The following is a 14,257-nucleotide window of genomic DNA, read 5'->3' as shown; positions in this document are numbered from 1 at the left end:
CCTGTCTCCATTCTCCTGATTCTGTTTCTCTTCCTCCCCTTCTCCCCCATCTGACTCTCTGTCTGTCTTGTCCCCTCTCCCTCAGAGTACCCACTTTCTTCCTCCTTAAGCCTCAGGAGGGCCAGCGCTTCACCCTTGGGCCAGAGGGTGATGAGCTCAGTTGGGGCCCACCAGCAGTGGACTGATTGCTAGAAGGCTCTAGCCCCGAAAGCTGTGGCCAGGCTCTGGCTTCCAGGACCCTTGAGTGGGTCCAGGATGAGGACATCACTGTATATTCCTTACTGAGAACTGAGGCAGGAGGGGGAGATTCGGGGGCGGGGCTCAGAAAGAAACGTTGGGGGGGGGAATCAAGGAAGGGGCTCAGAGTGGGGAGAAGGACTCAGGGGGGCATGGGGTATAGGGTGAGGGGTGCAGGAGAGAGGACTAGGAAAGGAAGCTCGAGAGCTGGAGGAAGGTCTTGGTGGGGAAGGGGGACTCAGGAAGGCAGAGAAGCGATGTCATCAGGGGAGGGGCTCAGAGGAGGAGAGGCCTCAAAGGGAGGGAGGGGTCTCAGGACAGGAACCAAGTCTAGGTCCTTCTGTCTTCCCCCTCAGTAAACGGTCCCAGTCACTGTCGCCTTCACCACCGTTGTCATCACGTCTCTGCCCGGCCACTCCCTCCCAGCCCCCCTCGCTGCAGTATCGGGGTCAGCGGGGCGGAAGCGCCACCCCTCCCCGCAAGCTCCTGGTCACACGCACAAGGCTATTTATAAAGTGAGCACAGAGGGCGTGGGCGACGCGACAGCTGGGAGTGACGGCTGGGGGAGGTGCACACTGCTGGCCCCTCTGACAGGAGGCTGGGGAGACACCGTGTCACGACGGTCAGCAGCCTGCGCGGCCCTTGGGGACCCCATCAGCCCTGACTGATTAATGTGGTTACACAGGCAGATGCTGGCCAGGGCAGAACCCGGGAAGGTAGGCACAGGGGCTCAGGCTTCAGGACTTCCATAGGCGCCGCCAGGCTCTGCATCTAGGAAATGGAGCGAAGTAGGGCCTTCTCCCCTTCCTCCTCCCCTCTTTCTCCCTCCTCCTCCTGCTCCCCTTTCTTTTTAGTCATTATTAGAATCGGCATTATTATACTGCCATTGCTACTGTTTTTATTATTACTCTCACCAGCATCATTACTATTTGTATTATTTGGTTGGATTCTAAGTGTGCCCCTGGTCTGGACAACCCTGGAATTGAGGGGCACCTCCTCCTTGACTTGCCAGGCCTGGGGTGGGGGCGGGGGAAGCGTTGGACCCCAACCATCAAGGGAAGCATCAGGAAGCTCCCTTCAGAACATGCTCACTGGGTGTTGGCAAACACTACAAGATGGAGTAGGAGGGAAGGGAGGCATAAAGGATTTAGAAATGGATCTTGAGATATTTGGCGGTTTTATACGTGATGCCAACGGCCTATATGAGTTTTGTGATAAGGACACTGGCCCCACCGGCTTTCATCTGGGAGAGAGGACTCCTACCTTCCATTAACGGAAATAAGCCAGAGCCCAGGTAGGGATTTCAGTGTAAAAAAACAAACACACCAAGAACCTCGACAGAGATTTCTGTGTTTTTTACCCACTGCCACTTAGAACTAGGCCTGACATATAGTAGGTGCTCATCAAATAGTGTTCAGTGAAACAATGACATAATTTCCTCCTCCAGCAGCCCTGTAGTGAGATCTGCCCCCTGGGCGCCGTCCGCGGTGTGGCACGCTCGGTCCCTGCTCTGTCCAGGGTGCTGAACCCCTTTCCCTGGTTTACCTCCAATGAACTTGGCACGCCTTTTTTACCTCCTGTGTACTACTGAGCCCTCCTCAGGCCTGAGAACGCAGTGAGCTCTCAGGAAACGTCCTACACCCACGGACCTCTTTCCCGAAGGCTTTTAGTCCCCATTAATAAAAACACCATCATTGATTTTTCCTGTCATTGGCTCACACTTACGGAACTTTTCCACAGGCCAGGCAGCATGCCAAGGGCTCTGTGGGCCTCATCTCACTGGAGAGTTCTAGCAAACCTAGGCAGTGGGTGCGATTAGTGTGCCCATTCTACAGATGGGCGCGCTGAGGAATGAAGAGGATACAGGACTTGCCAGGAAGCAGTGGATTTAAGGGTTCAAACCTAGGCCTGTTGGACTAGGGATGTCCCGGTTGGCACTCACAGAGTAAGCCCATTGTATGTGGGAGGAAAGTGAGGCACGGGTTAGGAGAGGGACTAAGACTGCATCCCTGAAGATGAATCAGAGCCAACGCTGGAGGGCATCCTATGATTACAGTGAGAGCAAAGACTCAGAGGCAACCTCCCCTGGCTAGGTGGTCATCAGAAATAGGGCAGCCAGGGGAAGAGGGGTTTGTGAGGGCTTCCTGGGAGAGAAGCAGAGGGAGAGGCCACAATGAATGGGGGAGATAATGACATGTCTCTTTATTGAGTGAGTGAAGGAAGACGGTGATCCCAGGACAGACTCTCACCCCATGAAAGGGAGGGTTAGTCTTCTTCCAAGAAGAGGTTCAACCTTCACCCTGAATTCCCAGTAGGCTGTGGAGTCAGACAGCTACATCTCTAACTCTGTGGCACTAAGCAAGTTGTCGAACCTCCCTGAGACTCAGTTTTCCTTATCTGTAAAATGGATGTCTGTAAGGATTAAAGAGGGCAATGGGCATAAAAGTCCTCAGCACCGTACTTACAGAATGCCGGATAAACGGGGCTTATTGTTGATATTATTAGTTTTGAGGCAAACTCACCCATGTACACATTTGCTAATTGTATGCAATATGCATTCACCAAATATTTCTGGAGACTTTAAAACCTTTGAGTGGCCTGGCCAAATGCTGTAAGGCACATAAGAAGGTCTAGAACGGAATCCCCACCACCATGATTTTGCACGTGCTATTCCTTCCACCTAGAGCACCATGTCCCTCCTGCTTAGCTCCCCCTCATCTTCTGAGACCCAGGCGAATGTTGAGGGTCAAGGGGCGGGGGGAGGTAAAAGCATGCTTCCTAAAGGGAGAGAGCTCTGGATCCTACCTTCCCTGCCTCCCTCAGCCCTTCCCTTTCCCTCCCACTCTGACCGCACCAGCCTGAGGCCAGGAATAGTGCTGGGTCTCCAGGAACGGTGCCTACCATATAGTAGGTGTTCAACAAATGCTTGCTGAATAAATATATGAATGAATTCGTGAAGGAGCAAGGTTCCTTTGCAGACACAGGACTCTGCCAAGCCCTACCAAGTGGATGGGGTTGGGGCAGCAGTGGGACTCCATATAGATAGATAAAGAAATGAGGGGGGGCAAAGGCAAGACCTGAACAAGATGATCTCCTGTATGTTGGTGTCAGATAAGTATGCAAGAGTTTACATTTGTGTGTGTTTGCATGTGCATTTGCTCATGTTACTAGGGAAGGCAGGCGTGCGTACATGGGTGTACGTGTATGCGTGGAGGGACACGTGCTTATGTGTACCACCTGAATGCAGGTGATGATGTGCACATGCATGTCAGGAAGTGCAGTGTGACTGTATGGGCGAAATGCTGGTATGTGTGAGTTTAGGTATCTGCGGGCTTGCAGGTGATGTGTTAATTAGAAACCTATGTTGTGGTGTGTGTGTGTGTGTGTGTGTGTGTGTGTGTGTTACACTGTTATATGGAATGTGCATTTGCTTACTTGTGTGTCCACATATAAGTGTGTATTTTGTGAATCATTATTCGTCTGTTCAAAGGGGCTGCTTTGAATGTCCAGACAAGCGTCATCATGCATGTGGCCTTGGTATGTGTACATGTGTGTGTTTCTTGGGATTGGGGCCCTAACAGGTATACGTAGGTACAGACCTGTGTGTCAGGGCATGGGTTGACCTCTATGTGACATGGATATTGTGAACACGCATCACACATGTTTGGATACATCCGTGTGTGCATACATGCGTGTGGACACACATGCCTGTATTTTGAGGACCATGTGTACATGGCAGAGTGGCTGTGTCCATATACATATGTGTGTTCACACACACACACATGAATGTGCACACGTGTCCACGAGTGAGTGTGCATTCATAGGTGGTCTTCGTGGAATCTTGGTGGGTCCTGGGCATTTCTGTCCACACAGGCTGAGTCTGTGTATGAACGTTCCAGTGCGTGTGTGTATAGATATGGGCAAACATGAGTGGGCTCCCGGTTGGGGGTACAGCTATTTCCTCAACTCCAAGGATGAGTTCAAACCCATGGGAAGCCCTCCCAGCCCAGCTCCACTGCTGCCTTGCCCCCTCTCCCTTTTCATTGACCCCCTCAGCCCCAGCGGGCATCACTCCCACCCCTCCCAGCATTTCACCCCTCTCCACTCCTCCTGGCCTCCCCCTCTGCGTTATTCCATTCCCCATACATCTCAGGGTTTTACTCCCCACCCCACCCTGAGCCTTGCCCCTCCCAGCAACACCCCTCCACTCTACTGGTGATTCCCTTCCTGTAAGTTCCACAGAATCATCCAACACAATTCTTCCCCCAGGCCTCCGTTTCTGGAAGCCTCATCCCTCTTCACACCACCCCCACAGTCCAGCCTCCAGTTTGCGTCAGAGTCAAGGGTGAGATTCCCCCCCTCCCCCCCCCCCCCACAACTAGGCAAACCTTCCAGAGGAAGCCAACTTGGAGGATGTGAGGCAGGGAGCAGAGAGAATCAGGAATAACACACCAAGTGGCCCCCTCCTCCAGTGCCAGCCCCCCCTGGCCCCACTGCTGGGCAACTTAGAGGAGGGGGAGAGGCCAATAGGGGTTTGGACGTTCACCTCCGCCTTTCCTTTAGTCAGAGTCAGGGGGTCTCCTCCACTTCCCCACTCCCCTAACTCTATAGGCCAGGGGGTAGTTGGCTTTCAATCTTATGGGCCCTTGGGCCACCATCAGCCACGGCAGGGAACGAGCTCAGGGAAAGGAGGTCCTTGTCCCTTTAAGAACACCCGCGTCCACGCCTGCCCAGCCCCGCGCCACAGCACTCTGGAAGCCGCCGCGGCAGGGAGCAGGCGGGCGGGGCAGGGTTTGTGAATGGAGCGACGGAGGGGGAGGGGAAGAAGGGGGAGGGGCGACGGGGGCGGTTCCCGGCTCTGGGCCTGTTCACTGGGGTCCAGGTGGAGACCGGGTTCAGCGCTCGCTCTCTCTCGCTCTCTCTCTCTCTCTCTCTCTCTCACACACACACACACCACACTCCCCGCTGTCTAAGATCTCCCAAAGCCTAACATCTCAGGCCTCACCAACACACTTCTTCCGAGACCTCAGCCTTCTTGGAGGGAGTAGGTGTGAGTGAGGGAGATGGACCCCAGTCCTTGAAACCCAAGGTGGAGACCTCTATAAGCCTTGAGCCCCTGTTCACCACCAACCCCACCATCCAAGGTCTCCCAGAGCTTGAGTTCTCAGCAGGAATGCCCGGGATGCCTGAGTCCTGGTGGGCTCTCTTCACCCCTACCCCAACCTCAGAAGTGGGGGACAGCGATCATGCCCCTCCTGTGTCTCTTTCCTTCCTTCCCCACCCCAACGCAGAGCGTGGGCCTGGGCGTGGGCCTCCGTGCAGATGGCGTTCGAGCCCCAAAATAGCTCCACCCCACTTCTCCCTCCCTCCATTCGGCGCAAAGTGGGTGAGGTGAGGATGTCGGGAGGGGTGCAGGCCGGCACTGCACCCTCAAGGGGTCAGCTTCCAACGGGGGAAGCCGGTTAGGCGTTCTGGAGTGCTGGAGGGGGCAGGGAGTGGGGAGACCCTCAGGCGATTCCCCCAGCCCCCACTGGAGAGTCCAAAGAGTTAGCGGGGAAATGTGTCCCCAGACACCAATCACAAGCCTCTCAGGACCTACGGAAGGGTCTCCCTAGCCCCGACCCCGGCCTCTTCACACCCAAAGCTGAGGGATTCCTAGAGGTCGCCTGGGCAAGCCCCCTTACCCAAATCTTACATGCTCAAGGCTTGGAGACCCCTCCCCTCTGCACTCCTTTTCGAATTCCGAGCCCAGCCCACGTCCCTGAGAACCCACAGCCCAGCCCACCGGCGCAAGACTCCCTCCAAGTACCCTACAGGATTCATTCGAACTACCCAGCCCAGCCCCTTCCACACTTAGTAACCTGGTCTACATAGACTCCCCATCTAGACTGTCTCCAGATAGAGCCCCGGATCCCGGCTGGCGTCCACGCGGGCCTCCGCATTCAGCCATGTCCGTACGACCCCCAGCAGCGGCCACTAGGACCCTCTGAGAACGCAGCTACCTCTACCTGGATCACCCTCTCCGGCTCCCTGACGCGTCTACAAGGGCCACCCTCTCAAAAGTCCAGTCTCGTGTACTCAGGTCACCCCCTCAGGAGTCCAGCCGCATCCACACGGACCCCGAGCCCGGTCCGGGTCCACACCGGTCCCCAGCCTCGCAGCCTCGCCTCCTACCTCCAACGCAAAGTAGAGACATGTCTCCGGGGTCGCCGGCGGGCCGGCTCTGTCAGGTGTTGCTTAGCGGCCACTGGGCTGGGGCATGGCCGGGGCTGCAGCCCGCGCTCAGCTCACGCCGGGGCCCGGCCTCCGCCGCCGGCCATCTTGGTTCAGCACCGGGGGTGCGGACAGCTCCTGACGTGGTGCTGATGTGGAGCTGGCGGGCGGAGCCCAGGGACGCCTGATGGGGCGGGGGCGCTGCAGGCTTGGGGGAGCTTTAAAGGGCCGGAGCCGGGTGGGGGCTCCCCGTCCCCAGGGCTTCAAGACCAGAGGGACACAGGGCAGCCCCATTCAGGTTCCCTACAGGCTCTGCGTGTTTTCGTCTCTGCTGGAGTCGCTTTGTGGGCTCTCTGTCTCTTGAGTCCTTTGCTGTCTCTGCTTTCCCTGAGTATCTCTGTTCCTCTGTTTCTGTCTACGTCTGTCTCATTGCCGGCTTCTCTATTTCTTTCTCTCCCTGTGTCTCTCTGCTCCTCTTTTTGTCTCCCCATCTCTCGGTCATGTGTCTCCCTCTGAGCATTTTTTCTGTTCAGTCTCTCTGCCTCTCCCTGTCTATATCTCCCTCTGAGTCTCTGTTTCACTATTTAAGTCATTCAGGCTGTGGATCTTTGCATACACTCAGACTGGATCCTGTCCTTCACTCCCTTGTGTAACTGGCAAACTCCTATTCATCCATCAACGCCCAGATTGAACATCCCCTCTTCCAGGAAGACTTCACTGACTCCGCCACACTGGCCCTTTACTTACCTTCTGGACTCCCCCAGCTCCCAACTCTTCCCCTGGCTCAGCCCTGACCCCAACACATCTCTGCTCCCCGCCCTCCCCACTTATCTAGCTGGGCAGTTCCATATGGGTTCAACACAACGCTGCTGGTTTTCATCCACGTTTCTGCAAGTGTGACTGTAATACGTGCAGTTTTCACTATTCTACAGTATTCTCTTGATTTACTATACCTCTGGTTATCTATTTTCCATCTGATAGATCTTAAGATTGTTCCCACTTTGAGTTTATTTTTTTAAAAAAACTTTTACAATCATTCTCAGAAATGTAGGCTGGTGCATGAGTAAGACTGCTGGATCATAGGACACCCACATGCTCTGCTTCACGAGATAACATCAACTTGTTTTTTCTGACGTAGCTCCAACTATTTCTATCACACCAGCACCATATAAGCATTCAGTTGCCCCACACCCTTGTCAACACTTGGAATACTCTCAGTTTTTGGATCATGCCAAAATGGAGGGGGTAGAAGCGGTGCCTCATTTTGGTTTTGATTTGCTTTCTCATTGCTCACGAGGGGGACCTTTTCCTGTGAGTATTGGTTTCTTCTTAGGGTGAAATTCTTGTTCGAGTCTTTCATCCGTTTTTAAAAATGTGACTGTCATTTCCTACTCGTGTAGTTCTTTATCCATATTAGACACAACCCCTTTGTTGGTTTAATGCGTGCTGTAAAACTTTTTTAAAGATCTCCAGTTTTGTGGCTGGTTGCCATTCTATTTGTGGTATCATTTTCTGAACAGAGGCTCTTAATGTTTTAAATAAACTTTTTATTTTGGAAAAAATGTAGACATACAGAAAAGTTGCAGAGGCACTGAGCTGTAAAAAGATACAGACTGTTTGTATATACTCTTTACCTAGTTTGTCCTAATGTTAACGTCTAACATGTGGTTACAGGGTTATACGTGTCAAAAGTAAAACATTTACATTGGTGCTTATTATTAACTAAATCGCAAACTTTATATTTCACCAGTTTTTCCAACTAATGTTCTCTTCCTAGGCAATGATCCAATCCAGGATCCTACACCGCATGTAATGATCATATCTCCTTGGTCTCCACCTAGCTGTGATTTCTTAGTCTTTCTTATTAGTCATGACCTCTGCAGATGTAAAGAGTACTTGTCAGGCATTTTGCAGAAAGTCACTTGATTTGTGTTTTTCTGATGCTTTCTCATTATGAGACTGGGGTTATGGGCTTGAGGGGAAGATCACAGAGACGGGGGTCCTTCGTTGTCACGAGAGGTCCCTGATGCCCACGTGACATCACAGGGACTGTTAACTTTGACCATCAGGGTTAGATGTTGTCTGCCACGCTCATCCACTGTCAACTTACAATTTTTCTCCTTCCCTGTTCTGTTCTTTGTAAGCAAATCACTAAGCTCAGCCCACCCTGAAGGGGAGGGAATTATACTCCAGCTTCTGGAGCAGGAGTATCTAGGGAGATCTTAATTTTAAATTCCTTTTTTACTGCTGTAAAATACACATAACAAAATGTACCATTTTAACCATTTTAAAGCGTACAATTCAGGGGCCTTTTTTTACATTCACAAGGTTGTGCAGCCACCACCTCTATCCAGTAATAACATATTTCTGTTACCCTAAAAAGAAACCCCATCCCCTTTGGCAGTCGCTCCTCACCCCCCTCTCCCAGCCCCTTGAAGCCACCAATCTGCTTTCTGTGTCTATGGATTTAATTTAAGATTCTTCAGCCTTAATCTTTTTCTTTGCAGTAAAGAAAATGCAAGACACTGTTATTTCTTCCTTACCAGCTCTTTATCTCTCATTTATTTTTCCTGCCTTATGGTGCAGACCGGTGCAATCTCAAGACATCATGGTAACTGACATCCTTGCCTTGTCTGCCCATCTTAAAGAGAACATTTCCATGTTCACCACCAAATAGGATATCTGCTGGAAGTTTTTAATAGAAAATCAAGTTAAAGAGGTCGACTTCTATTTCCAGTGTGCTAAGACTTTTTTTTTTTTTTTTTTTTTTTTTGCTTTTACCACACTCAGGTGGTGAATTTTAGCAATTAGATTTCCCAGTCTTTACTGGGTGTATCTTAACTTTTTGCCTTTAATCCGTTCATGTGCAGTACCTTCTCTCTATATGGTTGACATGCATCGGTCTCTCCTGTTGTCTGTCTCTTTCATCCACACATCACCTCCTTCTATCTGCCAAAGCCTCTGATAAACTCATCATTCAGATCCAATTAATTTTAAGCCCCACCGTTCCGTTTTGCTGCCGCCAACAGCTCTGCTAAGTCCAAAGCTATTTGAGCTATCTCATCCCTCCATTTAATCATACCATGCTGGGGCACCTGGGTAGCTCGGTCCGTTGAGCATCCGACTCTTGACTTCAGTTCGGGTCATGATCCCAGGATCATGGGATCAAGCCCCGCCTCGGACTCCACACTGAGCATGGAACCTGTTTGAGATTTTCTCTCTCTCCTGCCCCTCTTCCCGGCTCGTGTTCTCTCTCTTAAAAGAAAAAAAAATTATGCCATGCTGCCTCCATGTTTCTCTTGCTCTCTCTTCTCTGCAGCTCCCTCTTTCCCTGGCTCCTCTTACTAGGCATCTGCATTCAAGTCTTTGGCAAGCTCATACTCACTCTCTGTCCTTCTATCCCTCTTCTCTTGGCTTCCGGTGTTTAACTCTCTTTACCATGCTATGAAGCCCACAGAGAAAAGTGATTCAAAGACAAATAATGGGAGATAGTACACAGACTGGTGAGAAGTACAACTCCTCCCCCTCATGCACACACACAGGAAAAGACCCACCTATCACCCAACATGCGTGTGTGTGTGTGTGCGTGCACACACACACACACCTCCCAGGCAACGAGCTCCTGGCAATCCCCAGGGGCCCAAACTTGCTCATGACTCTTGATTTCGGCTCAGGTCATGATCCCCCATTTCATGGGATCAAGCCCCACGTCAGGCTCTGTGCTGACAGTGCAGAGCCTGCTTGGGAGTCTCTCTCTCCCTCCCTCTCTTGCTCTCTTTCTCAAGATAAATAAATAAAAACTTAAAAAAAAAAAAAAGAATCCCTCTGAGACTGCCAGGGGAGCAGGGATGGTCGTGGCAAGAGTGTAGGTGACAGGAGGCCAGAGCAGCACCCAGGTGGCAGGCGACAGGGCCTATGGGAATGGAGGGATGGTTCAGGTTCATTCTGGAGTCTCAGTCTAAAGTACCAGCCAATGAACCGGACATGTGGAGGTAAGGGAAGAGAAGTGACAAGAATGGGTCCAGATTTGGGGTCTGGGAGGCTGGGTGATGGTGGAGACATCTGCCATACTGATGAAGAAGTGGAAGAAACTTCGGGGTAAGAAACTGAGACCTATGTGTTGGGCTTGCTGAGTTGGAAATGCCTGCAAGGCACCCAATGGGAATACCCAGTGCAGGTGACTATTTGAGTCTGAAACTCGGGGCTGGCGATACAAATGGGATAGACATCAACATGAGATGGGTGTGGCCACTTGGGCCCAGAGGGCAGAGAGAGGGTAAAGGGCCCCCTGGCTCCCAGGACCAGAACTAAGACTTCAAACCCAGGGTCCACCTTCCATATGTTTGTCCATCCCCAGCAGTAGTCCCTGTGACCAGGGCAGCAAGCACTGGTAAGTGCAGGGAACACGGAACTCAGAGCCCCTGGGACTGCCATACAGTCTCATCTCCCCCCAACATTTCTATTGTCAACGGCCTTGGGTACTGGGGTGGAGTGGGAGTAGAGGAGTACTGAAGGAGATGAAGTGGATACAAGTAGGTGATCGTCCATTCAAGGTTCTCCTGAGTGGAGAGGGAAGGAGTATTCAGGCGGTTCCAGAAAGCCTACTGCGTGCTTGGCAATGTCCCGAAATGCCTGACAGATGCTATTTCCCTTAATCCTTTGCAGCCTAACGTGGGAGCAATAGTATGCTCATCTTATAGACAGGAAGATCGAGTTCCTGGGAGGTTGGAGGGATGGGAATTGAAGCTGCACCAACGGTCAGAATAGGCCATTTCCGTAACACAGATGCTCATGTAATCATTCAGTCAATGAACACGGCATCCACGCACGCATAGTGCCCAATCTGGGGTCCTATATGGTGACTGCGAGGGGGTGCGGCGCAACAGGACCCAATCTCCAAGGTCAGAGGAGGGACAAAGGAAGGGAGAAGGGATTCTTGGGATGCTGCCAACAGCTTCCTGGAAGAGCAGAAACTGGAGAGTGAGGACATCTCACAAAGGACTGAGAATTAGAGGACGAGCGTTCCTTGGCAGAGGGCATGGTGAGTCAAATGTTCGGAGGCTGTGCCACTTGCTGGACCTACTCTGGGCCTTCAGGCCGGGGTCACAAAGAGAAACCGATGCGGGCAGTCTTGGTTTATCACGTATAAAACGGGGATTGAAAAGGTAACTGTGACCCAAAGATCTAATGAGAAGAGGGCAGCGCGGCCCTTTGCGAGTTCCCAGCCGCGACCTGCACGGCTCTGACAAGGGACTCGCTCAAGGAAGCGAAGCACTGGATTGGCTTGCGGAGGGCGGACAATAAAAAGAGGACGATTGGATTGGTCAAGAGGATGAGGTGGCAAAAAGTGCGAAGAGAGGCGATAGGTCCAGGGGGAGTGGGGGTGTGGCTCAGAGGCGGGGCTCAGCCTGAAGTCTCCCGAGTGACCAGCAGGTGGCAGTACTGGGCCAAAGAACGATCCCAAGGCCCGGCCCCGTCGCAGGCAGGAACCCTGTCCAGGAGAGCCAGACACTGCCCACTCGTTTAATCCCCTCAACCGAGTTTACCGACCGGGAAGCAGAACGAAAATGCAAGTCACGCGCCCAAGGTCCCACAGCCGGTGAGTGGCAGAGTTGGGATTCAAATCCAGGCAGCCCCTTGGGGCCCTTAACCCGTGATAGTTAAAACAACAAAGATTCCCTCTCAACAATTGCTGAGCTCTTCCTGTGTACCTTACCCGCCATCCCCCAGATGGGTACATTCATTTCCATTTTGCAGATGAGGTTTCCCTCGTCTGAAAGCACCGAGGAGGGGCTCGGGGCACCAAGCGGGTTCTGTGTCTAACGTGAGAATCCCAAGAGGATGTGAGGCTCGTCCACTGGTGGCCCTGGGTCCAGCTCAGGGGAGGGATTAGTAAGGAACCTCAAGCCTCTGCCCTCTGCAGCCTCCAGCCCGCTGCTGCTGCCACTGTCCCCAACCAAGTCCCTCGCTGTGCCCCAGCCCGGGGCTGCACCCTCATTCATGCCACCCCTTCAGATCTTGCTTCCTCACTACAGATTGGCTGGAGATCGGTGCCCTTGCACCCAGACTTGGGGAGGGGGAGACGGGTGCCTAGGAACATTCGACAAGGGGCCTTGATGCTTGTCACTTTCACCAAGTGCGAAAACTGCAGATCGGAGACGCCAAGGTATTTGCCCAAGCTGTGCAGGCAGGAGGAGGCACAGCTGGACTTGAACCCAGAGCTGCAAGCTCTCATGCTTCTAGAACTACCATCGAGGTACTGTCAGGCAGGGCCCTGTCCACCCCTTGCTTCTGGAGCTCCCCAGTATTCCAGCGTCCTGTGAAAATGTTGAGACTCAGCTACCCACACACCGGTTCAGAATGCAAAAAACTCCCAGGTCCAAACAAATCGATGTTTAATTACGTTCAGGAACAGGATGTCAGCTTCACTGGGGTTAAGGTCGATGCATCAGAAAACAGTTCTGGGGTTGGATATGGTCTCCCTGGGAAGACCCCAGCTGGGTCACTGCCTCTCTTGAGTAGGCAGCTACCCGTGGCCGGTCGATTTCCGAAGCAAAATGATAAATTAATTGCACAAATAGCTAACCAAGTGAGAGCTTAGCACGTACAGGACTGGATCCTGCTCCATGTTGTAAATCATTTAATCTCCACAGAGACCCTCCTGGGCGGAAGTTATTATGATACGGTTTCAAGGAATGGGGAAACTGAGGCACGGGACAGTCACACAGCTGGAGAGGGACATAGTTGGAATTTGAACCCCACCAGACTAGGGATATGTACCGTGACCCTCGTGCTGTCCTCAACCTTACGTTTCTCATTCGGTCATTAGCGGGATGGGAGATGCGGGTACAACTGTGACTTTTTTTTTACTTGGTTCGGGTCTGGATGTAAGGACATGGCTGGCGCTGCCTCGTGGGCCAGATGAGACGGGGTGGGAAACCAGGTGGGGACCCATCTCTGTCCCCTCTAACCAGCTTCCGAGACTGCAAGCCACCCAGGCAGGTCACCTCCTGTTCTGGATCTGGACTCCTGAAATGAGCAGCTCCACCTCTGACTACAACCCCTGTGGCCGCGCTGATTGGACCAAGCCGGGGGTGATTGCTAAAGCAGCTCTTCGTAGAACAGGGACCACCAGGGAGAAGGCTCGCTCCGCCCGCAAGCTCCGCCCACAAAGCTCCGCCCACAAGCTCCGCCCACAAGGCTCTTCTGGCTTCAGTGATTCCGCCCCCTCCCGCCCCCAGCCTCCGCCGTGGCCTCCCCATCTCTTACATCGTCCTCCAGACTTGGCCTCCCTGGGTGTCTTTAATTCCTCTGACACACCTCGCCTGCTGGCTTTTGCAAGCGCTGTTTCACCGCCACGAACCCCCCCTCCCCCTCTCTTCTCCTGGGTAAACTGCTTTCTTTCCTGCTCTCAGTTGAAAAGCCTCATCCTGAAAATCTTCCCTGACCCCCAAGACTGGCTGGAGAATTCCCTGTGTTCTCCTCATGCCAGTTTTCTTGTCTCTCTCCCAATCGGGTCAGCAAGCTCCTTAAAAGCCAGGATGGGATCTCGGAAAACGTCGTCTCCCCATTGCCTGGTAGGTGCCGAGGTGCTCAAGAAACATATGTCAAGCGTAATAATTACTGAATTAATCTGGTATTAAAAATTAGGGAGCCCTTGGCCCTTCTGAGAACACTGAGCTAGGCGCTCTTGAGGGCAGGACGCTGCTGGCCCGGGACAGTCTGGCACACCGTGTGCGCTCAACACTTGTGTGGGGGAGGAGGGAAGGGACGTACGTCATTTCTGAAGATGACGCGTGCTCAGTAC

General features: G+C 52.6%; 1 protein-coding gene across 6 annotated transcripts in view; it reads right to left on the bottom strand.

Annotated features, from left to right (window-relative positions):
* The window catches only part of UNC13A (unc-13 homolog A), a 62,090-nt gene extending 55,453 nt beyond the window's left edge, over window positions 1-6,637 (bottom strand). For 2 of the 6 annotated variants that reach the window (XM_053219666.1, XM_053219665.1), the window contains exon 1: window positions 6,412-6,627. In XM_053219666.1, the coding sequence (XP_053075641.1) occupies window positions 6,412-6,433 (22 nt within the window). In that variant the 5' untranslated portion in view covers window positions 6,434-6,627. Of the gene's footprint in view, window positions 1-6,411 lie in introns of all 6 variants that reach the window. The other 4 variants (XM_053219664.1, XM_053219667.1, XM_053219668.1 and 1 more) reach the window with 3 other exon arrangements.
* Between the last annotated feature and the right edge of the window lie 7,620 nt (window positions 6,638-14,257).

This window comes from Acinonyx jubatus, chromosome A2, assembly GCF_027475565.1.
Source record: "Acinonyx jubatus isolate Ajub_Pintada_27869175 chromosome A2, VMU_Ajub_asm_v1.0, whole genome shotgun sequence".
NCBI classification, from domain to species: Eukaryota; Metazoa; Chordata; class Mammalia; order Carnivora; family Felidae; genus Acinonyx; species Acinonyx jubatus.
The sequence above is the reverse complement of the archived record's forward strand: the minus strand, read 5'-3'. Positions and strand labels throughout refer to the sequence as shown.